This window comes from Sphaeramia orbicularis, chromosome 13 (genome assembly GCF_902148855.1).
Source record: "Sphaeramia orbicularis chromosome 13, fSphaOr1.1, whole genome shotgun sequence".
NCBI lineage: Eukaryota > Metazoa > Chordata > Actinopteri > Kurtiformes > Apogonidae > Sphaeramia > Sphaeramia orbicularis.
Genome location: NC_043969.1, coordinates 8,875,766 through 8,901,484, shown reverse-complemented (window position 1 = coordinate 8,901,484; position 25,719 = coordinate 8,875,766). Strand labels below are relative to the sequence as shown.

The 25,719-nt window shown below is 39.5% G+C and overlaps 1 protein-coding gene across 1 annotated transcript in view; it reads left to right on the top strand.

The window, feature by feature from the left end:
• The window catches only part of LOC115431514 (calsyntenin-2), a 304,871-nt gene extending 280,488 nt beyond the window's left edge, over positions 1–24,383 (top strand). The window contains exons 12-17 of the mRNA XM_030151920.1: positions 2,280–2,491; positions 9,599–9,769; positions 11,613–11,758; positions 12,874–12,997; positions 21,178–21,362; positions 22,738–24,383. Coding sequence (XP_030007780.1) covers positions 2,280–2,491; positions 9,599–9,769; positions 11,613–11,758; positions 12,874–12,997; positions 21,178–21,362; positions 22,738–22,959 — 1,060 coding nt within the window. The 3' untranslated portion in view covers positions 22,960–24,383. The remainder of the gene's footprint in view (positions 1–2,279; positions 2,492–9,598; positions 9,770–11,612; positions 11,759–12,873; positions 12,998–21,177; positions 21,363–22,737) is intronic.
• The last annotated feature ends 1,336 nt before the right edge of the window (positions 24,384–25,719 follow it).

Here is a 25,719-nt window from a genome sequence, read left to right as displayed (position 1 = left end):
GGATTAGACCCACAGCTTGGATGTTCACAAAGATGTCAGAACAAGTTTTAGGGACTTTGAAAACATGGCTGTAAATAAATGTGGATTTTTTTCTTTTTCCTCTTTTTTTTTTTATATCAAACAGCGCCAAAACAGTGTCAAGACAGAAACTGAAGGAAGCAAATTGGTGCAATTTAACAACCTACATGACAGCTGTGTACAAGTCAGTCTATGTGAGAATTTCATACATGAAAAATGACTTTATGCATGGTCAGTCATGCAAAGCTAACATATTTAGACAAACCTACATGATTTTTTTTTTACGCCATTTCTTTAATTTAAACAAACCACGACGCAGCCAGAAATAGGAAGGCATATGGCGCTTTAGCATGTGGATTTATGCATCGCAGGTGTATTTTCATACCAGAATCTAGCTGAGCACATACTGGGTGCAGTCTTATTCAGTGAATCTTACAGCTCAGGTTTCAGTGCAGGAAATGCTTGTTATAATGCTTGTTAACAGTGCTTGTTATTATTTTCTCCAGCAGCCGGTTACAGAGCTACAGTAGGGAGAGAAAGCATTGATGTCCCTCCCACTGACAGATGTTTGTGTGCTTGAAAGGCCTTCGGTGAAATGTAAAAACGGAAATCTGGTTGTTTGTTCAGCTTTCACAGCTTATAACAGCCCCCTCCGTTTCCTCTCCCACTTCTACCGCCACAACACCACAACCTCACACCACCACCCTCTCTGTGTCCTCCTCTCATATTAATGTGTCTTGTTTTCCTTTTGATTGATGTGTAATTTGCAGTTTTTGTGCCTTGTGTACAGGAATATCAAATAATACATCAGTTGCACTCAGTCAAATGTCTGCTCTCATTTGTGTGAATTTGTACTGGATGTGTTGACACTAAACATGGCAGATGTGTGTATATGCTGCCTGTGTGTCTGTGCTGTGAGTTCACAGCTTGCTAGCTTAAATCCTAGAGAGCCGATATGTGTCCATCCATTCAGTGGTTGCCAGTGGATCCTGTGCATTTAAACACGTGCTATCACACTCCGACAGGCAGCCAGGGAGGCACACATGCATGTATGAAAACACAGCAGGCACACTGCTGCAGGCCTGTGTCTGCTGCCTGAACACCGACAGAGCATTTTACCCCCGTAAATAACTGCACACACAGTGATGCGGATTTGGACTTAACCAGCAATGATTAACAATAGGTTCTGGTGCGGCTAAGAAGTCCTGTTTGGTGTCGATAAGATTTATTACCTACAGCTACAGTTCAGCATTCTGATGATGGACAGATATTTTGCGGAACCTTTGAGAGCTATCTAAGTGTTTTATCCATTTCAGTCCATTGTTTGAAACCAGGTGTTATGTTTTCTTCATCATCCTGTGATGCACAACTTCAGCTACAGCTTTTATGTAGGACCATCTCTTCACCGAATAGGATGATTCACTATGAAAATACATACTCCTGATACTCGGTGTAAAGTTTAAACACTACATCCGCATTTTAGTTGAAGGTTATGTTTAATTTCATGCTATTGTGAGTCAGAAACTCATTTTATAACTGTGTGGCTCCCAGAACTTAAATGTTATTTCAACTTATATGTGGATTCTATGAAAAGGTATTGTACGTTGAAGGTTGCTGGGCATTAAGGTTAAAACTAAAAAAAAAAACAGAAAAAGTGGTAGAAATGTTAAATGTTTCTAAGTATTGCAAGACTTCAGTGTGAATGGGGGAAATTTAAGTGTTCATTCTTTTATCCAAACCCTTGAGAGAGTCATGGGGGTGCTGTAGTCTGATGAAGGTGGGGTTCATCCTGGACGTGTCAGTAGTTCATCACAGGGCTGATTTATACAGACCAACTCACATTCACACCTATGGGTGATTTACACTGACCTGTTAACCTACTAAGGTGCACGTCTTTGGACGGTGGGAGGAGTCCGGAGCGCCTTGAGGGAACCCACATAGACACATAGAGAACAGAAGTCCACACAGAACTGCACCACAGTAACTTTAACACCTGCATAGCGTCTGAGATCAGATGAGATCAAGAGTGTTCAGGACCGTGTATTTGAAGCAATACAGTGAAAGGCTTTTTTACATTTCTACAAAACAATGTTCACTTTTGATTTTAACTGACCTGAAAACCACCAAAACCATGGTAACAGAATTGCTATTTGATTTTCAGTGAGATTCTAATGGTTGCATTAACCCACGTACAGTCTTTATTCTCTTACTAATAGACACTGTCAGACTGAACACCACCCCTCCCACCTGTTTTTGTGCAGGTGTTTTGGTGAAGACACTTGCATCACCATCCCAGACATTGATGCTGTGGTTATGGTGCTGCAGCCAAGCGAGCCCAGGATCACCATCACAGGAGTGGAGAGGGTGAGCTGGCCAGCTACGGACTTCAGAGCCCCAGAGGGAATATCTCTGTTCCAGGACCTCCACATCATCAGCACAGTGACCAGGGCTGACCCCACTCCACATCACGCAGGTAGGGCTGCCGGGGTGGGGGGGTTGGGGGACTGACTGAAACTGTATCAGCTTGTTTGGAGATTCTGGATAAAAGAGACCTTTTAAACACAAACTTATCCACCAAGATTATTTAACCAGGATCAATCCATCAAACTGGATTTCTATAGTGGCTTTCATACAGATAAGTGCAGTTCAAGGTGCTTCAAGAATGGAGTCGATAAAAAGAGAACCAATGTAAAATGCAATAAAGGGAAAAAGTAGGTTTAAAAAAAATTGATAAATGAATAGCAACATTAAAAGAAACAAGTGAATGTGATGAGACTGACATAATAAAAATCATAAAAAGTACAATAAAATGAAACTTTACAGCTTAAGAACAGAAAATTCAGCGAATACAATTATGTAAATAACTAGCATGTTGACCTGTGGGGATCCACGGGTTCTAGATGTGGTAGTTTTTCTGCTGTTGTGTATTCATGCAGTGCAGGCAGTCACCAATCAAAGCGTTCTGGCCGTAGCAACGTGATTGTAAGGCTGAATCCCAATTCACCCTTTGGCCCTCCCCCTTACTCCTACCCCTCTGTTTTGCATGTACACATGAAGGGGTAGTGTTGTCCCAACTCTCGATTAGACAGAGGGGAAGGGCTAAGGCGGGGGGCTGTGTAGCCCTCGAAACAGAGATTTTCCAGGACCACACCATGAATGGAGGGGTAGTAGAAATTTCCCATAACTCTGTTTGAATCATTGGCAAGATGGAGGTAAACAGCCAAAAAGTGCAGCTGTGTGATGAAAGAAACACACAAATGAACATATTTTCTTCGTAAACAACTTAATCATTTCATTGACCATTTAATGCCATTTCAGTGTGTTATAGATCACATTTCTGCGGTTTATAGTTGATAGCCGCAAAAAGATGACCAAAGCCCATGCAACAGAGATGGTAACAGCTACTGACGGCATGATGAATACTTTCAGAAACAAAGTTTTCCCATCCGTTCATAGCGGCATCGATGACTGCTGCTGATGTAACAGGTCACAAAGGTTTGTCCCATTTCATAGGAGAATGTTTCAACCCCTACCCCTTGCAACTCTGTTTCAAGGGGTGGTGTCAAGTGCAAGGGCCAAGGGCCAAGGGCTAAGGGTAGGGGGGAGGGCTAAGGGCTGAATTGGGATTGGGCCTAAGGCTATTGTATTCCAAAATTACTAATATCTCCCAAAATATTGGTCCTATCAAATTGCCGTTTTCCAAATACATAAGTATACCAAACTGCAGCAGTCAGCTCTTTCCAGATTTTGTGTGAATCCCCGGACACACACCCACACACTCAGAGGCCACTTGGCTTTTATAACGTAGATGACAATAAGACATTAGCAATAAATTTAAAAAAAAACAAAACTTTGCTGTGGAGACAAACTTCAACCCTGAGTTTAACTAATAATAAAACTTGAATATATCTCTCAGGTTGAATCTCACAGCTAAATATTTCAGCAGTTTTTCACAGTGATAATGTGTTCAGTCATTTACGAAGCCCCATAGCCTATGCAGTGCCACCTGTCTTGCAATCAAAACAGCCCTTCAGAGAGAAAGCTGCACACTGCATAATGCCTTATGAAGCTGCAAATCAGCAGCAGCCAGCGTTTCTTTCATCTGGTATGTCTGCAAACACCGTGAACCAGAGAAAACAAAAGTTATGCCTTTGCTTTCACTCTGAATAATGCTCCAACATGGTAGGGGGTAGAGATGATTAAAGCCTATGTGAGTCCATTTGACTTAGGATGATGCGCTATTTGTATCTTCCTTCTCCTTATCCTATTGTGTGTTTCCACATAGAGCTATACTGTTACACCCTCAGATAAAGCTGAGCACAAGTAGTAATCTGCAGTGTAAGCTAGAGCCTTTTGTTCCATGCGACTCTGCTGGCCTTGCCAATATGTTAAGTCAATTTCCTGCCGCACAGCCCTGCAGAGCCCACTGCTCTCCATTTAGGTGTAGGTATCAGTTTCTCCACTGCTGCTATACGGTGTCTTATCTGTCGATGTGCAACCGCAGACGCCTTCCTGCTGAGTAAGACCTGCACCTACCAGACGAACGTTTCTCCAGGTCACACCGCCTTGACCACCAGCAAATGAATATGACATTTAAATCCTGGCAGCTCTAGTCTTGTCCGGCGATCTGACCACAGAGGCAGGAACGGTTTTGACGCGGCGCCTGGCCCCGGCCGTGGGCCCCGGCGCTTTGCAGCCAATTAGAAACAGATAAGCAGAGCGAGGGAGGTTTTAGCCCTCCATTGTGCGTAATGCGGCGCACGAAGAAGAGCAGAAAGTGGCATTGCTTTCAGGAGTCTGTGGAGCTCTTTCTGCTGGTGAAATAGAGACTGCAGCTGGGGGGAAGAGATTAGCTGGGAGCCAGAGACAGAGAAAGGAAAAGAAAGAGAGAGGGAAAATGTAGAGAGAGAGACAGTGTGTGGGGGAGGGAGGTGCAATGAAGTTCCATAATGAGCAGATTTTGTGTCCTCTCGAGGCTTAAGGGATTCAAGATAAATCACATATTTCTTTTGCGCGCCATGCAATAAGTTTCTGTTGGACCCGGTTAATCACCCCCTCACCCTCTTCCATGCTTTGTCTCACCGTGTCATTCATTTGTCTTTTTATTGAGTCAGATTTCGGCAACTGCTCCTCATACCACAGTATCCTTTAAAGGGCTTATTATGACAACTTTACTCAGAGCCAAGGTCATCAATTCTTCCTTAAACTCATCATTTTTAATGCTCAGTATTTTGACCCATTTGCTTTCAGGGTCATCTCTTGTTCTGCATCCTTTAGTCTGCTTTGCTTTAGTATTTTTTTCCCCCCTCTGATTTTTCTCTTCCAGTCCAGTTCCAGGGAGTCCAATTCAAGTTTATTTGCAAACCACCCACACTGTGAAATCAGTGTTGACTGTGCGATCACAGGACAGTCCAGCACTCAAACTGTACTTTGAGTTTTTGCTTGTGTCAGCTATTTTCCACTTCTTTATATATTTCAAGGCAGCGTTTACCACAAAACGGGGCTCCACACATAAATATAAGCAACTGTGATTAGCCTAAAATCCCACCACAAGCTGTCTAAATATAACAACCAGTTAATCAATGGAAGAAAATCCAGTTTTAATGATGTCTTTTCTGTCTGCTCTTCTACAATTAAAGGCATATTTTCAGCAAGTTTACTCTAGGTTTAACAGAAATCCACATTAAGCTACATTATATTACTAGTCTGCAGTGAAAACCTGCTTGAAAAGAAAAGAAAAAAAAATTCACCCCTCCATCACTACTAACATTTGCATAGTATTTCATATTCAGCTGATTGAAAAAAGGGACTGTTATCATACATTTTTAAGTTGCACTCTAAACCATCTGGTAAAATTTAATCTAATATTTATTTGTTTCATTCTGCTTTTCTGTCCAATAAATTATGAAGTAAATATTGAATGTTTTAACTGTTAAAAGGCTGCATCTTCGTTTAATTATTACTAAATATTTCTGCCATGTAAATGAGCTAAAGGAAGGTAAGTTATACAAAGTTCATGTTGCGGAGAGTGTAACCTCAACCCTCTCATGCATGAATTTATATATAAATATATTTTTCCTTAGATACATACATTCCCTCCATACATTTTTCAAAAAGTTAGTTACATATCTACTCTGAATATGACTACATATTATGTGAAAACTAGGAAAATGTAATGGGTTTCAATGATCTACCCCAAATATTTTTATTAATCAATCAATCAAATTTATTTATTTATTTTATATTGTATTAAATTTTTTTATATAGCGCCACTTAATAGCAAAAGTTATCTCATTACACTTTACATTTAGAGCTGGTCGAAACCTCTTAAGCCAATTTACAGAAACCCAACAGAATCCTCCAGGAGCACAGACTTGGTGACAGTGGTGAGGAAGAACTACTTTTTAACAAGTAGAAACCTGGAGCAGACCCCGACTCCTATGGCGAAGACACACCAACCCGATTTTTGGCGGTCAGATGCTGTCGGGCAGTCCGGCAAGGTCAGCGACATGAGTCTGGTTGGTGTGTTCTCTGCAACTGGCCGTCGTTAATGCCGTCGCCAGTCTTTTCGGCTGATTCAACATGTGTAATCGGCTACTACCTGTCGTTCAGTCTGACCAATCTGATTGGTGGAGGGATAGCCTTTGACTAGTGAATCAATGATCAAGAAGTTTCCGTGTGACTACAGCTATGCCTAGGTACTTCACACTGTTATTGTCTTCTGTAATAGGCCATTCACTGCTTGTATTGTATCTGAATGAGTGCCAGTCATTCATTCCATGGAGTCAACACTGTTAGCATTGTTAGCATAGTGTTTCTCCTTAGTTTTCAGCTGTGACATATTTCTTCTTCCACAAGAAGAAACCTGAGAGCTGACAACACCAGTATCTTCTTATTACTAGCCATCCATTCAACAAGTACAACAACCCTTCTTGACTACTCAACACTGTCTGCTGACGACTGACAACAGTGAGCTCTGTGTTTAGAGAGATGTTCCGTCATTTTCCAGTTTTACATCTCGCGCAGGTGCAGAACGAACACTGAAGTCAGTAGTCCAGGGGTGTCCAATCCTGGTCCTGAAGGGCCAGTATCCTGCATGTTTTAGATGTGTCCCTCTTCCAACACACCTGATTCAAATGATAAGCCTATCATAAAGCTCTGCAGAAGCCTGAGAACAACTGTCAGGTGTGCTGGAAGAGGGAAGCATGTAAAACATGCAGGATACCGGCCCTCGAGGACTAGGATTGGATACCCCTGCAGTGGTCGATTTGGTGTGTTCTTCACACTTTTTTGACTGTGTCGGGGAGCCAACTGTTTCGTTGGGGTACTTTTTCTGGTGATGATTGGCAGTCGGGTTGGTGTGTCTTCGCCTTTAGAGGATGGTCGTCTGCCTTGATGAGTTGGTGTTAAAGAGAGAGGTTAAAGGAAAAGAGAGAGAGAGATTGGGGAGGGGGGAAAGAGGGGAAATAGGGGGAGACACATGGATGCACAGCAAACTGCAGTACAACTGTTAAAAACTAGAACAGCTGTTGCTCGTATAATTACCGATAACTAGAACAAATATCCATAACTATTAATGCTACTTCTCCAAATACAAGTATTAACAGTGGTTATACTACTACTGCAGCTGGTAATACAAATAATAGAAACCTCTACCATCTATGGAAATTAGTTGTAATGTAAACACTATCACAACTATATGGATAGCATAGACTTTGTCTTTTAGGTATCCCCATAAAAAAAGTCTAGTGGTGTGAGGTCTGGCGAATGCGGATGGTATTCAACGAAAGCGCTCTGTCCAATCCACCAATTCACCAGACCTCACACTACTAGACTTTTTTTATGGGGATACCTAAAAGACAAAGTCTACACTATGAGACCTGCAACAGTCGCTGAATTGAGAGCAGCCATTAAACGTCAATGTGCACAAATACCAAGGGAATTGTTTTGAGATGTGTGCAGTTCCATTGCTTCGTGTTGTCAGCTGTGTCTGGACCAAAATGGATGTCAGTTTGAGAACAGGCGGTGACAAAACAATAAAATGATGTTTGTAAATTCTGTTACATTTTGAAAATTAAATGAATTTTAATAAACACCTACTTTATAATGATTTAAAGTGTGTATACATTTTTTGGGACACCCTGTATTAGTATGCTTTGTGTATGTTTGTAGAGCTGAGTTTTACTATGTGTTTATGTATGTTTGTAGTGCAGATAAATGGCTGAAATTTCTATTTTCTGTAACTTCTGCTGCTGCTGTCTTGGCCTGGACACTCTTGCAAAAGAGATTTTTAATCTCAATGAGTCTTTTTCCTGGTTAAATAAAGGTTAATAATAACTACTGGTAAACGCTGTGTGGGTTGTGTGGGTTGTTTGGTTAGTTCATAGGCAGTGCTGAGGGTAGGATGCTGCACACAGGGTAAGGAAAGAAGTTGTTTTGGTTACACATATGCCCATAAGGAAGCGTGTCGTGGTATTAAATGGGCTAAATCCCTACAAACTAAAATGACACAAAAAGACATGTGTCTTTATCGTAACTTGTCAATTTTTAGTGTGTAGTTGCAGCTCAGAGGTTGTGGTTCTTTCACACAGCGAAGCGAACGTTCAAAGTGATAAAGCTCAGATAGCCGAAGGAAGGAGACTGACAATCCTGCCACAGTCAGACAGAAATATTCACCCTTATTCCGGCACAGTCTGTCCAGTGAGCCAGACTAAGTGACATGTGTGAAACTGCTAAAGCTGAACATGTACATGAATGTGACTGCGTGTTACTTGCCAGACAGCCGAGTAGCCAATCATGTGTATCACAAGCAGCGGGTTACAATCGGCCAATACATGTGCGACTCCCGTGCTCTGCCTGACCTACAGTAATGTAAGCTTCATTATTTGCACTTATGCTTAAAGAATTAGTCACTTAAAGTAACAACAATCAACCACAAGATGCATTGATAAAAAGACCTCTCCACACAGAAACAACAGAAGCATCTTTTCACCAATTATCTTACATTATAGTTTGCTGCCTTCTTTCTTTCCTCTACCTCATCCCTACCATCTCCCCAGAGACCACCACCCCCAAAACATACACATCACACTGCCTACCTCTTCCTCCATGGGGAGACAGTTAAATGGGCATAGCCGGTTCACTCCCAAGGGACTGTACAGTTAGAGAGAAGGCTGGATAGCAGTGAGAGGTGGAAGGTAGTGCTTAGCAGACTGTCGAAGATCCCCAACAGCCACCAAGCGCTGTTGTGATGGGAGCTGTCAGAGGGGACTTGTTACCACATCGGCTCACAGCAGTGTCTGTGTTGGGGGGGAGCTGATGAATAACTGGAGTCTGCAAATAGGGGAATGTGTGTTGTCCTGTGCTGTTTGAAAAATGGGTATTCAAAGTGTCTGGGTTTTCTCCCAGACTTGTTCGACTTGTATGACTGAAAATGACATGACAGAGATGTTCACAACAGACATGGAATTGTTTATTTGACTGAAGGTGCATTCACCTATCAGAGAAAAGAGAACAAAGGCATCTGGATCAAATATTCAGACTCGCTTTCTGTGAATTGTGTGTCTGTGTCTGGCTGTAGCACGTCGACCTGGAGTACTGGAGGAGATCATTCATAACTTGGACTACTGTGATATCCTGGTGTTGGGAGAAGAGCTGAGGCCAGACCAGGAGTCTCTTCAACTGCAGCGTAGTGCCCTGCTCGGAAAACACCTCGATGCTACCAACTCCACCTCTGGCATGTCCGTATATGGTAGGTTTCTATGGTAACAACATCCCAGGCTTCTGTTCATAGCTGGCTGGTTATCATGATAAGACTTACTCATATGAACCCTAAGTATTAATGAATCTAAATCTGTATTCTATATTAACTCATAAAGACCCAAACATCCACCACCGACCAACACCATTGACTGATCTGAACCGTTGAATACCTGTTGATCCACTAATCCTATCAATGCATGTAAATAACTGGTGTAAAATGCAGTTTGTCATCTTTTCATGGTCATCAGATATGACCCATTTGGACATTCAGAGGCTCCGCAGTGAACGTGGAAACACCATCATACTCTAAAACACTAAAACACTGATTCACCAGTAAAACCCACGGAGTTTGATACATGGCAGTGGATGGAGATGCTTGTTTTTACATTCAGTTATTGATACCTTTGCTGAAAAAGACACTATTCCTTCAGTTTTCTCTGTTTTGATATAATAACCCAGTGTTCCCAACCTTTTTTTACCTGTGACCCCATTTTAACGTCACAAATTTCTGGTGACCTCAGACATTCAAAACGGAGAAATTTTTTTGGGGGGGGCTAAAATTAATTTGTTTTTGATCATTTAATAGTTTGCTATACTATGTTGCAAATAAATGTTAATTTTAGATGACATTTAGACTATATGATGTGAATTTTTATTAGTAAGTTTTAATTTTTTTACATGTTTTTTAAATTATTAGAAATTTCAGGTGACCCCATGTGGGGTCCGGACCCCAAGGTTGAAAAACACTGCATTAACTGCTCCCAATCTCCTTTTTAAGTTGTTTGGTACAGTCTGTTCTTTCTCAAACTGATAAAATCTTGTGCCACAAACATCTTAAACTAGTGTACACACCTGAATAAAGGGGTTAACCCAGTGGTTCAAACCTTTTTTGGCTCGTGACCCCATTTTAACATCACAAATTTCTGGCAACCCCAGACATTCAAAACAGACATTTTATTTACTAAAATTTGTTTCTTTTTTGATTGTGTAATAGTTTGCTATAATATATTGCAAATAAACATTTGTTTTAGGCAACATTTAGACTATATACTATAAATTTTTATTAGTAAGTTTTAATGTTTTGTCAATTACTAGAAATTTCAGGCGACCCCATTTGACTTCCAGGCGACCCCACGTGGGGTCCCGACCTCAAGGTTGAAAAACACTGTAATAACCTTTGGATCTACTGTGACTTTTTATGAACATGTGCATGATCTGTAAATTTAATACAGGAAAATACCTGATTTAGACTGAAAAATGCTAAATGTGGAAGATAATATTACAGGGTTATTCAAAAAGAATGAACCAATTTCATTATGCAATATTTTAATAAGAAAAAGAAATAGAAAACTCCAACCAAGTCACAAGTATTCTACTCACAATCAACTTTTATTTACTGTCTTATAAGTATTCAATGTGGCCACCACCTGCAGCACAGACAACATCAATGCAATAAGAGAATTCCTCCCAGACGCGTATCAGCATATCACGATCCACTGAGTTGATCGCTGTTGTTATTCAGTGTTTGAGGTCATCGAGGTTAGTGGGTAGCGGTGGAACGTAAACTTAGAAAACTCCTCTTTCAAATGGTCACTGACTTTCATGACGATGCTTGAGAACTGAAGCAATGCGTTATGAAATCAGTTCATTCTTTTCGAAAAACCCTGTATAATGAATGATGATAAATTGCTTTAGAAAGGTTATATTTAGAGGAAAATTAATTTGGAAGTCGACACAAAAGTAGCTCTGAGTTTTTTTAGGGTTAAAAATGACTCAGGTAGGATTGTCAATGCAGCCATGTTCATGCATGTCCTGTCACTGGCTCTCCACAGGTGTCGACTCCATGTCCAACTACGAACAGGTGATCCGACAAGTGCGCTACTATAACTGGCAGCCTGGACAAGTAACGGAGAGACGGTTTCGCCTCACCTGCTCTGAGCTCAATGGACGCTACACCAGCAATGAGTTCAACCTGGAGGTCAGTGTAACTATGGCCTCACTGATATACAGTGTTAAAGGTCGGAAGAGTGATGAAGTCTACAGGGTGGGGAAGCAAAATTTACAATATTTTGAGGCAGGGATTGAAAGACAGTTTATGACCAATTAGTTTATTGAAAGTCATGAGAATTTATTTGCCACAAGAAAATGTACATAATAATAAATGTTTTTATTCTATGTGTCCTCCTTCTTTCTCAATAACTGCCTTCACACGCTTCCTGAAACTTGCGCAAGTGTTCCTCAAATATTCGGGTGACAACTTCTCCCATTCTTCTTTAATAGTATCTTCCAGACTTTCTCGTAATAGTTTTGCTCATAGACATTCTCTTCTTTACATTATAAACAGTCTTTATGGACACTCCAACTATTTTTGAAATCTCTTTTGGTGTGATGAGTGCATTCAGCAAATCACACACTCTTTGACGTTTGCTTTCCTGATTACTCACATGGGCAAAAGTTTCTGAACAGGTATGGATAATAGTGTTAGGTATGATTATGACATCAATATATGTTTGGTTTCAAAACAATTGACAGAGTGCCTGCTGAGAAAAAACAACTAAATGTTCTTTGTAAATTTTGCTTCCCCACCCTGTATAGTTGTAAAACACAGAGCACTAAGAGGATTTTATGCCAATATTCAGTATCTTTACCTTCCAGCAGTCATTGCAGTGCTGTAATGTGTAGCCAAAGATAAGCCCATATAAATATCTAGAAAATTAGCAACTGTAGCAAAATTATATACTGGCAAAAAATGAAAATAACCTGGGTGTTAATAACAAATAATATCCTCTACTTGACATTTGTGGCTATCTGCCTCTAATAGTCAAGCAGACTAAAGTGCTCGACTTGGCAAAGTGTCTGAGCTGACTCAGCTGATGTCTCTGGCAAGACTTTTACTTCCAAAGCAAGTTTTAAGATGAATTCTAGAAGGCAATCCAGTAGTTTCACTTTCACGCTTAGAGGCAAAAAAAAACTGAGCCCATAACATGATTCAATCTGTTCAAACAGACCTTTTAATGTAATGAAAGTGTAAATTAACTCTCCAAGTTTACAGGTACGAGGATCATCAGTTTTTCTTATCTCTTGGCAAACTAGGTGAGCGTACTCCACAGTTCAGAGACTGGAGAACATGTCAGTCACATGGTAGCTCCGCCTCAGTACATGCAGGTGGTCCACCATCCGTCCATGCTTCATGACCTGTACCCCAGCCACAGCTCAGGTAAGTCTGCACGTTAGGTTGGCTACTGCTCAACTTCTTTGATTTCCTCTTTTTTACTTTATTTTCAACTTATTATTTGCATTTTAATTCAATATATTTAATTAGAGTGTTATTAAATTGTTTTATATTTTACAAGCCTATTTACAGTGAAAATCAAAGCATAATACAATATATCCTCCAGTAACACACAAAGTTAAATCAGTTTTGACACAATATTTTGCATGCACATTATGTAAATATGCATTCATTTATGCACAAAATCACACATTGAAGTTGTTAATGTTTCAGTGTTTGAGTATAATAAATATAACTAATTTAAAATTCATCTTTAAAGTATCTGATAAACACTCTCACAAACATTGTGAAACCGACTGTGATCCTCTGTGGAACTTGTTCAAGTGTGACAAGCAATGCAGACACCTTCACTGTACATGTACTGAAAATTAACTTTACCTCTTGTGTCCAGTAGAGAAACTTTAGAAATGAATAACAGATCTGGATTTTTTTAGTGATGGAAGTGGAAGTTATGTAATTTTTAAGGACTGAACATTCAGACTTATGTTTTTATTAACATAATGTCACCTGAAAATATGAGTCAATGCCTTTGTGTTACTGTAGGTGTTAGTATCTACAAAAAGAACAGGCCACCTTTCATCAAGTGCACTTTTTTACTGTTGCACAGAATGGACTTACTTCTGTTTTGAAAGGTGACATCCAGCACCATGATGCATTTACTGTCTTATGTTTGAGAGTGTACCAGAGTTAATACCACCCTTAAACTAAACAGGCCAGAACAAACAAAACCAACACTGTTTCTAACAAGGAACTTGACAGGTCACTGTTGAGTTGTAGCTTCTTTTTACTTATTAAAACCCATTTCTTTATGACAGACACCTCAACAAACTTAACAGGTTACACTAACAAGACTGTAAAATAGGGCTGCACAATATTAGAAAAAAAAACTAACATTGAGATTTTTTTTAACCCTGCTATATACAAAAATACTCAGGAGGATATAATAGCTGTGTGGCACTGCCGTAAAACAAACAAATTAGTTGTGTTACCTCTTGTTGTAGCCACAGGTGCAAGACACTATCGACGTAGAACACGTGTTTCAGTGTCATCCTTCTTGTAGCTAAAATAATTCCAGATAACTGACATTGCTTTTCTTTTTGGCACCAAGTCTTTGTTTTCTGTGATTTTCTCTTGTCCGTTGCTCATTTTTTGACGTTGTTACCAGTGACTCACTCCATGTACAAGGGCGTGGTCTGCTTCGGCAAACTGATCAAAAATGACTGTGAATGGTGGATCGCTGTGCGTAGTGTGTGTCAGGTACCCAGGTTGAAATTAGATGAAAACACATTGAGTTCACTTGCCTCCTACATTGCAGGACCTGCGATGTGACTATTGCACACATGTACATTGCAGTAATGATGCTCAAACGATATATTGTGCAGCTGTACTGTAAAATAACACTGTTGGTAAGCTAGCATTTAGCATTAGCTGACCCCTGACCCTTTGCAGATAAAACACAACCCTCATACTCCTGCAGCTCCACCGCTTTTGTCTGAATATGGTCATTTGCAGCTCTGAAAAGCCAAAATGTTGATGGACAAATGGCACTGGTGGCTTCAAAAGAGCAAATAAGAAACCATTGGATGACGACACTGCTCCTCTGCACACTACTGATATCCAATCTATGGTGAGGACAGGAATCTGCAAATTTATCACCAAATGTCACTGAAATAATGAATTTATGATTAAAATGAAAGGGCGACACGGTGGTGCAGTGGTTAGCACTCGTGCCTCACAGCAAGAAGGTCCTGGGTTCGATTCCAACACCAGTCGACAGAGGGTGGGACCTCTCTGTGTGGAGTTTGCACGTTCTCCCCGTGTTTGCGTGGGTTCTCTCCAGGTACTCCGGCTTCCTCCCACCATCCAAAGACATGCACTAATAGGTTAATTGGTTAATCTAAATTGCCCATAGGTGTGAATGTGAGAGTGATTGTTTGTATATGTTCAGCCCTGCGATGAACTGGCGACTTGTCCAGGGTGTACCCCGCCTTCGCCCCTATGTAGCTGGGATAGGCTCCATGTGACCCCCGTGACCCTAGTAAGGATAAAGCGGGTTCAGAAAATGAGTGAATGAATGATTAAAATGGAGGTAACTGATCTTTCTTGGGGCAACCCGTGTCATTCAGAAATTATTTAAAGCTATCTCCTATCATTTTTAGGGGATCTTATAAGCTGTCACTCTGTTCTCCGTAAATTTGGAATAATTGTGTTTTCACACACATTCCTTTTTTTATTCCTATTTCTGCACATCAGTTATCACCTTTGACCAGGTACAATGATTACATACTAAGTCTCATTTACACTTTATCTATGTAGAATAGATCACAATTATCTCATGAAAAGAGGGAGAAATATATTATTCCAACTTTATGGCCAATGGTGTAATTACACAGGAGTGTTATATTCATGTAACTTGAATGGTCGAGGCGTCAAGTTTATTTTTAGACTGAAATTTCTTCCAACTTACAGTCTTGGAACCCCAGAACATATATACTACATCAGTGTTCTCAACCGTTTTTTAAAGAAAGGTCCACTAATGGCATCATGTACCTCCTGCCACCCCCCCATCCCTGAAAAAAATGGGGGTGAGGGGGTACGTTCTTCTAAAAGTACCGCGACGAAACTGTATGTGGAGGACGCGGTGGGTTTTATAGCTCTGTAGATAAAGCCCCCCTCACCTCATCATTTCCCACCTGGGGGGGGTGGATTACGTGATGGACCTCAATCTGTAAATTGAGGGGGGTGGGGGGGAAGTATGTGCCTCTGTTATATACTGGAGTTTACACTGGGCCTTTACGCAGGGGCACCGCCCCGTTGAGAAACACAGTAATAGTCCAGCCGCTGCATCTCCTTTGTACTAATAGCCAGTGGGTCTGTGATTTTTTGTGATTTTTTTCCCCCTCCCATTATGTGCCCGCACCCCCCAGGGAGAGTTCCCACACCCCCCAGATGAGAACGACTGTACTACATTAAAGTATGCAGTACAGATAAATAAATTGTGAAATGTATTTGACAAACTTATCTTACCATTTACACTGTTGCTCATAAAGTTGTAATGATGTTTTCACACACCTTCCTCTTTTTATTCCTATTTCTACACTTCAATAATCACCTTTAACCAGGTACAATGATTACATACTGAGTCCCAGTTACACTTTATCTATCAAGAATAAATTAGATTGTCATAATAATTTCTTGAGGAGAGGTAAAAATATTTGATTCCAACTTTATGGGCAACAGTATTTTGTATGTGAACAGCCAGTTGAAACAACCCTATCGATTAAAATGCTATAGATTAATTAAAAAAACACCGTAAATGACCTGATAGACATTGGTGAACTTAATCAAAATATCCACTGTAATCCCTGGAAGACAGCGCAGGAAGGGTTTCTTATTTCAGTTTTGCATCCCAGGGTAAACATGCTTATTTCCAAGGGAATGCTAGTTTTCACTTTCTAGTTTGTTTATCTTATGTTTATCAGAGCGCCGCTCTCACACAGTGGCGTCTGGCATAAACGGTCTATCTCCAACAACACGTCAGCCTTTTTCCCCTCCCTCAGTGCATACGAGTGACCTGAAGTAAAGAGAACATGGTGAGGGAAAGACATCGGTTTTAATCTACCACATAAGATTTAATTATTCATCAAACTCTAATGGATTCTACTTAGAGTCCTGGAGAGTTCAGTGGCCACTGCTGTTAACAGCTGAGAGAGATGTGAGGGTGTGTGTGTGTGTGTGTGTGTGTGTGTGTGTGTGTGTGTGTGTGTGTGTGTGTGTGTGAGAGTGAGAAAAGGAGGTCAGAGGGTGGTGGGGAGTTGGAGATGAGGGAGGGGCAAAGCAAATAAGTACAAAGAGTGTCCAGCTGTACTTACATTAGAGGAACACCATGTCCATCTTCTTCATGTGTTTGTTTATGATGCTATCACGCCGTGTGTGTGTGTGCGTGTGTGTGTGTGGAGTAGGATAACCAGAGGGGGAAATGTCAGTGTGTGCATCCACCTGACTCCACAGAGCTGCGTGAAGCTTCAGTGCGAGGAAGATCAAAAGCCGTGGGTTTAGTGTGAAAATCTGGGGAACTAGACTGAATCAAATGATCATCTGAAGAGTCCTCTGTGAGTCTGGCCCTCGTTAAACACACACACACACCCAACGGGGACTGGAAGAGGAGGGCAGGCGCTCAGCAGCCGTGTTATTTCAGTAGATCAGAGTAGTAGAAATAAACATTTTAGATCAAGACAAATCCCTAAGTGTGGGGCGCAGTTATATTGCTAAATAGGGCTTATAATATATGTTTGCACTGAGCAGAGAATGTGTATGAAACAACAAGCTACTGCGTAATTTCATTTGTTTTACTCGTATATAGTATTTGTGTGAAACGTATTTAGGAGAATAGTCAAAACAGCTGAAACCTCCACTATGTAACTGAATTGAACATCTTCTTTCACTGTGTTAGAAATAAAGGTGAGAGATGAGGTTGGTTTTTGACCCGTCTATGTCCTACATTTACACCAAGTTTCATGGAAACTGGTGCAGTAGGTTTTGTATAATCAGAATCAGCTTTATTGGCCAAGTATGTGAACATTATTTAAGAATGATTGTGATTGGTGGATCGCTGCGTGCAGTGTGTGTCAGGTACCCTTGAAATTAGATGTGAACATGTTGAGTTCATTTGCCTCTTACATCGCAGGACCTGTGATGTAACTATTGCGCACATGTACATTGTGATGATGATGCTCAAACGAGACACTGTGCAGCTCTAATACCAGGTTAGAAGGTTATTAGAACCCATTTAGTTCACTTTGAAGGCTGTGCATATATTTTCTGTATTTAGCTTACAGCCGACAGGCTGTAAGCTATTGTCGTCTGTTGTCGTCGTCGTCTGTCGTCCGTTCCAAAAATTTCAATCGTCTTCCTCTCCAAAACTACAGTTTCAACTGACTTCAAACTTGGTATACAGCTTCTTTATGATGACGTCAAAAAAGTTAGTGAAATTATTTGGATCCAGATCTGATTCTGGATTTGGTGCGACTTTGAAAAATTTCCCCATTATAAGAGATAGGAAGTGGATCAATGCAATAACTCAGTAAATATAAATGATATCAAGTGTAAATTTCTACAGTCCAGCCCTGATGGGGAGATGACCAAAACATAATGGCCACATGCTGATCAGGATCTTCTTCTGGATCCGGGAACTTACGGAAAATTTAACATGGGCTCTTATGGGGAAAAAATTTCAGTCGTCTTTTTCTCCAAAACTACAGTTCTGATTGACTTCAAACTTGGTATACAGCTTCTGTATGATGATGTCAGCACAACATATTGAAATTATTTCGATCCGGATCTGATTCTGGATTTGGTGCCACTTTGAAAAATTTTCCCATTATAAGAGATAGGAAGTGAATTGATCCAATAAATCAGTAAGTATCAATGATATCAAGTTGGAATTTGAATTTTTTACAGATCTGATTGGAATATGACCAAAACATGGGCTATTTCTGTAATATAATAAATACACATAACTGGGTGATAATAAATGGCATCTGGATACATTTCTCAAAGCTTTTAATTTGGCCGGTAAGCTACAGGGCCATTGGTCCTATTTTTTCTTTATGTATCTGTTTTATTATGTCTTTGATTAATGTTTTGTATGTGCAAAATAAATAAATAAATAAATAAATAAAAAGAGAATGAGTAATAAATAGATATGCTCATCACAACCCTGAAAAAACAACAACAAAGCTAAAGTACTATACATAGGATTATGTGTTATATATTTATATAGACTTATAGATCTTCCACTGGAGAGAATATGAGGTGAAGGTATATTTATGTCCTTTTATTGTAGAATTGGTAACAACTGTTATTCTGGGAGCATTTTGAGTTCCTAAGGCTGAAGTTTGTGTTGCTGTGTAACTATATTGTATTATACTGAACAGTGTGTCTAATATAATCTACTTGTCATAGATAAAAGACATTAGTCGGCCTCTAGAGACAATGAATAACTGTATAAAATTTTAATGCCAATCTGCTCAGTAGGTTTTGACTGACAACTCCGTCCCCAGAGCCACATAGCCTTACAGCCACTAAAACAAACAGTGCATTGAGTAAAATTATAAAATATGCCATGAACAGTAAATACATACAATAAAAAAATCACATAAACCTTCATGTGATTTCAACATAAATACTGTTAAATTATAGTAAAACATTTTGTGGATGGTAACTTACTCTGGACAATAATCAAAGAAGACAACGCTCAAAAGATGACCCCCTTTAAAGGTTAAAGAGGTCCTTTATACAATAACATGAGAAGGAATATCAGGAAATCAATAGGTTATAAGAAAAGGCAATCTCAGTGAGCAGGGACCATAAAAAGTAAGAGTTCTCATATATAACGGTTAAAGGCTTCACCTACAGCCACATTAGAGAAGATTATTCATCTAAATCTTGACTAAATGAAAGGTCCACTGACTGCAGTGTTGTCTCTGACCTGAGGGGAGGGGCTGTCCAACAGTGTGTAGGTCTATCTGAACATGCAGAAAACTGATACTGGCAATATAGAGATCCGGACCTGATATTTAATGCAAAAAATCTGAATCTGATCAATGTTATGTGTAAATGTTTAAAATACAGTCACGGGAAAAAATTATTAGACCATTCCTTGTTTTCTTCAGTTTCTTGTTCATTTTAATGCTTGGTACAACTAAAGGTACATTTGTTTGGACACATATAATGATAACAACAAAAATAGCTCATAAGAGTTTAATTTCAGAGCTGATATCTAGTCATTTTTCATGGTTTTCTTGATAATAACCAAAATCACTTCAGTTCTTACATCAATAGTTTTGGTATTGTACTGCCAAAGACGGTGCGTTTAGGCATTCCATGTTTTCTTTTTTGTCTGTTTTAGTCACATGATACACACAGGAATTAGTACTTGATTGCATAACCATTGTTTTTGATGACCTTTGATGGTCTAATATTTTTTTTCTGCAACTGTAGATTTACATGCAAATATGGCTTCACTTGTTAACTTAAGATTTTAAGACAAATAGTATTAAAAATCTGCTTGAGATCATTTAATTTAGACCAGGGGTCTCAAACATGCGGCCCGGGGGCCAAAGGTTCCCATCTGGCCTGTGGGATGAATGTGCTAAGTGCAAAAATTACAGTCAAGGCTGTCGATCTCATTTTAGTTCAGGTTCCACATACAGACCAATATGATTTCAAGTAAAATAATAGCATAATGACCTACAAAAAATAATGACTCCTTATTTTCTTCATGGTTTGATGTGAGAAAAACAACATTACATTATGCCTATAAATAATGACAACTTAATTGTTTTTCTTTGTGTTAGTGCAAAAAATAAGTTTAAATTATCAAAATATTTACATTTACACACTATCCTTTAACAATAAAATGTGAATAACCTGAACAAATATGAACAACCTGAAATGTCAAAACAAAAATTAAGCACAATTTTAACAATTTTTTGCCTGTTATTAAGTGTTTATTGTCTTTGTAGATCCATAATGCACAAGTATAAATGATAAGTTGAGGCATAATATTGTTGAAATTGCACTTATTTTTCTTAAGAAATTTCAGTTTTTTCAGGTTATTCACATCTTTTTTGTTTGGATAGTTTATTAAAGTAAGTATTTTCATAATTTAATGGCAGTTTTTTGCACTGAAACAAAGAAAAAACATTGGAGTTGTCATTATTTATAGGTTATCATGCTATTATTTTATTGGTCTGGCTCACTTGAGATCAAATTGGGCTGAATGTGGCCCCCGAAAGACAATGAGTTTGAGACCCCTGATTTAGACAAAAAAACAAATCAGTGACAATTTTAGATTATTCTGCTCAGTCGGGTTGATAAGATTAATGTAATTAAATGTAATGTAATTAGCATCTTAGATTAGTCTTAAGCTTAGGCTGTGTATTTGCTTCATTTAATTAAACATTAATATAATGACAATTTGGCAGAAAAGGGAGAAACTAATTCATTTATTTACACTCTTTTGTCAAACACATCAAATTTCCATTAAACTACGATTTAATTGCTTCATCTCATCTCTCCATCTTATTTTGTTTTTCTAACAGGTGTCCCGAGTGCAGCCACTGTGGTGATCGTGATGTGTATCGCCGCCCTGGTGGTCGTGGTTGTGCTGGGCATCTACCGCATCCACCTGACCCACCAGCAGGAGGTCAAGCTGAACGAGACGGCAAAAGAGGGCGATGAAAGCTGGGACAACTCGGCTCTGACGATCACGGTCAACCCAATGGAGGTAGGAGGGTTGGGGACAGATGGGAGAGATAAAAAAGTAAAAAGAATCTGGAAGGGAGGGGATAAATAAGACAGAAGAAAAGAAGGAATAAGCACAAGCTCTCGGCCTGATCACATTCAAGGGTACCAGAAAGGGTGCACATAGAGATGAAAAATAATAATGCTCTATCAAAAAATCAGACAGGTCATTTTATTTGTCTGATATTTCTCTTTTAAAGTTCAAAATATTTTTGTATTACAGTGTCTACTAAAAATTTTGCAGGCTTGCACCCCTGTCAAATCAGAAATTATTGGGTGTACGGACACTACAGTCTAATAGCTTCCATATTTAATACCTACAAAGATATACAAATGTTTCAGCACTCAGGATAATCATGCATTGTTTATTGCATAGATGTCGTGTCCAAAGCATGCGTGCTGAAAAATTCCATACATTGACAGAAACAATAAAATTAGACCCACATATTTTAATATGGTGTACAGACACTACTTTGTGTACGGACTCTACAAGACTGGAACAGAAATCTGGCTTACCACATGGTCACATCTCTGTTAGATCTGTAACTAAGTCTTCCTGTTACAGGAGGAAAGAAACATTTGTGAACAAGTTATAACAATATATCTATAAGGCATATACGCCATATTATTGATGGAAGTATATTGGTGTATGGACACTACATGAATTTTGGTGAACAACGCACCATTGAAAACATGCGGTTCGACGTAAACATCCGTTTGCCACATTGTTACCAAATTTTCTGCAGCCAGGGAGCATACCAAAATCTGTCTAGTTGTGCATATTTAGTCATAATAATACTTAAATAACAGGTTCCCATTCTATTATTAGAATTAAAGGGCTGTAAAAGAAGGGTTTTCACAACAACATGGCTGATTGTCTTAATACTGAAAATAAGAATTGATAATCAAACAGCTGTTCAACAAAAATGATGAATAAATGAAAAGGAATGTGATGTGTGTATTTTGTAATAAAAAAGACACAGGAGTTGAGCGGTAATTATTTATTGTGTTACAAAACATTATCTACAATAATTTTGCTCTCTATTAACAATAAAATTGTGCACGTTTTCACGCTCATTGGGTCGCCATTTTATCAGTTTTTATCCGATTTTCTTCAAATTTGGAGGATTGCAAGATCTAGTAATAATATGGCCAAAGAAACATTTTGGGAATGGTTTTGGGGGTATCTTTTTGCAATACTGATAAATAATGGATTGCAAATGTACTTGTACACCTTGATTGTGATCGGGCCATCTGGTCTCACATGAGATGTTAGAGAAGTTACTCTATTTGTGATTTGAAAAGTGACTTCGAAACAACTGCAAACTGATTATTTTTTGGTCATATTTCACCTTAAGAATGTGGAGGAGCCTCAGGCTGTAGAGGAGGAGGCCACTGAGGAGGAAGAGGAGGAGGACGAAGAAGAGGACGAAGACGAAGATGACGATGAGGAAGAGGATGATGACATTACAAGTGCGGAATCAGACGACAGCGAGGAGGAAGTGGACGTCCAGCTACCCAGGATGCAACGCCCAAGCAAGAGGGGCCAAAACTGGGACAAAACAACAATATCTTACTGAAACACACACTCACGGCCACTAACACACACGACAAAACACACTCTGCAACACGTCCATACTGAAACCTCGAATCAGACGGTTGAAACAAGAAGACTTTCTTTACTATGTGATGCTGATGCTCTTAAAATGAGGTTACATCCCCCCCTAGTGGAAGGCCACAATGAAATCCACACAAACACTGCAATGATTGAACCTTAGCCTTGAACACACCGTTTTGTACTGGAAATAATAGGACACTAAAACTGCTCATCAATCAAGATTTTCATCCTTCATGCAGGAACATACAGGAATTTACTTCAAGTCACGCCCTGAGAGATGTCTGTCCTCAAAACATTTCTCTCCCGTTACAAGAATTTCAGCAAAATACACTTGAATAAAACCAATCTGTCAGTTGATGTGTCAGACTCTACACAGTTTTCTGATGTCCCGCAAACTGCAAAACAGTCTTTATTAAAGAAAACTGAGTTGCAAGAGTAAATAAACAGATTATTTTTGGTTTGTATACTTCATGTTACCAGTCTTTATTCTAGCCTACACGGCAAAGCCAGGGGATTTTACAGAAATAGCATATTTTCAATTGTACTCGAAAACAAACTAAAGGAAAAAAAAGGTCATGGTTAGATCAGTGCGCTGTCACAGTCCTGTGGAACTAGCTGAGGAGTTGGATTCCAGGGTTTTTGGGAAAGTCAGAGGAGTCTCCTTGTAAATTTTTATACGTTCCTTTCTTGTAAATACTGAGTATAATAGGTGACCCCCCCCTCTCTCCCACTACCACCGCCCCCACCTTTACCACTACCCATGCAACTTTCTCCATCCAGACCCCTCCTCTTCACCTGTACACAACACACACGCCACCACTTCATATGTATGTACACATCCTGAACCCTTAGCTTGCAGGAGTCTTTACAGATCCCACCCCTACCCCTACCCCAACCCCCACCCCCCTCAGTCGTCTGTGAGTGTGTGTGTGTTTCTAGCTCAGTGTTCAGACCATTCCAGCTGACTGTGTCTTGGGTTTGTTGTGGATGACTGAACCACTGCCTCCATAGTGACTGATAGTGCAGCAGGCAAGATGTTAAAAAGACGTGTAAATGACACAGCAGCGACAGAAGTGCACGCTACCATTACTGCTCTTATGTGAGCGAAGTCACAGTTGCCGTGTCCTGGTCTACAGCACCAGTATAATTCATCTACAGACAGTTACATTTGGTCCCACAGCATTCATTATTATGGTTCATTGCAGACGTGTAGGGGAGTGCGATAGTTTTCACAACACTTAAGTTTCAATTCCAGTTCCATCAAGAAATGACACAACAAACCTTCATACTGATGCTTGACTATCTCTGAGGCAGGGGTGTCAAACACGCAGCCCGTGGACCAAACCCAGCCCGCTAAAGGGTCCAGTCTGGCCTGTGGGAACAATTAACAAACAGCAAAAATGACACTGAAGATATTAGCAGTCAAAGATGTCAAATTTGTTGTAGTTCAGGCAAGACCAATAGTGATCGTACGTAAAATAATAGCATATTAACCTATAAATAATGACAACTACAAATTTTCTTCTTCTTTTAATGTGAATAAATCATTGCATTGTGAAAATATTTATTTACCAACTATCCGTTCACAATAAAATATGAATAACCTGAACAAATATAAACAACCTGAAGTGCAATTTTACCAATATTCTGCTTGTTACTAAATGTTTTGGGCATTTGTAGATCCACTGTGATCAGTCAGCAGAGACATAATACTGTAGAAATTGTCAATCAAAGTTCCAAGCTCTAAAATTTTTTACAATATTCTGCCTGTTAGCAAATGTTTGTGTAACATTGTGTGTAATGCACATGTTTAAATGATAAATTGAGGCATAGTGTTAAAATTGTACTTATTTTTCTTGTGAAATTTCAGTCCTTTCAAAGTATTCACATCTTTTTTTGTGAAATGATAGTTTGTAAATGGAAATATTTTCATAATTGTATGTTTTTTATTGCACTAAAACAAAGAGAGATTTATTTATAGGTTATTATGTTATGATTGTAGTGGTCCGACCTGTTTGAGATCAAATTGGGCTGAATGTGACCCCTGAAAGAAAATGAGTTTGACGCCCCTGCTCTAAAGAAGTTGGCTTGTTGCTAATATACAGTTTAATAACCTTTATATCTGTAATTCCACCGTAAAGCCTTTCCCTGTTACTGATATATACAAGCTGAGATAAAAATGGGTGATAATGCTGACCTTCTAGACAACATTAACATGGCAGAATGCACTATACGTACACAGCATCACTCTCAGTCACCACCTAAATCACGCTTACTGCATCTTTTGCTACCGGATATAACACTTAAAGAAAAGTCATGTTTGTCTCCAGTTTTTTCAAGCTGGATCATGAGCAGAGACAATAATCACATCTTAGTTTCTGACTTTGAATTGAACACAACATTAACAGAACAAATTTAAGGCTTGCAATGGAGTCATGTTGCATAAATCTTGTTGCATCTGCCAGTACTTTTGGCCAAAAAATGGAGCAACTCTGAGACAGAAGAGGAAAGGAGTGCAGGCATTTGGCAGTGTTGCATGTGACATGGACAGAGAACCCAGTCTGGGGTTTTCTTCACCTTGAAGTGAAAGGGCATTAATCTCTGGCTGTGGCCTGTAATGTTTGATAGCAGGAAATCCACAAAAACAAGGTTTTCTTAGAGAAGAGGAAAGACATGTGCAGTAGCTGATAGTACAGTCTGCCACACATAAATCAAAGGCTTT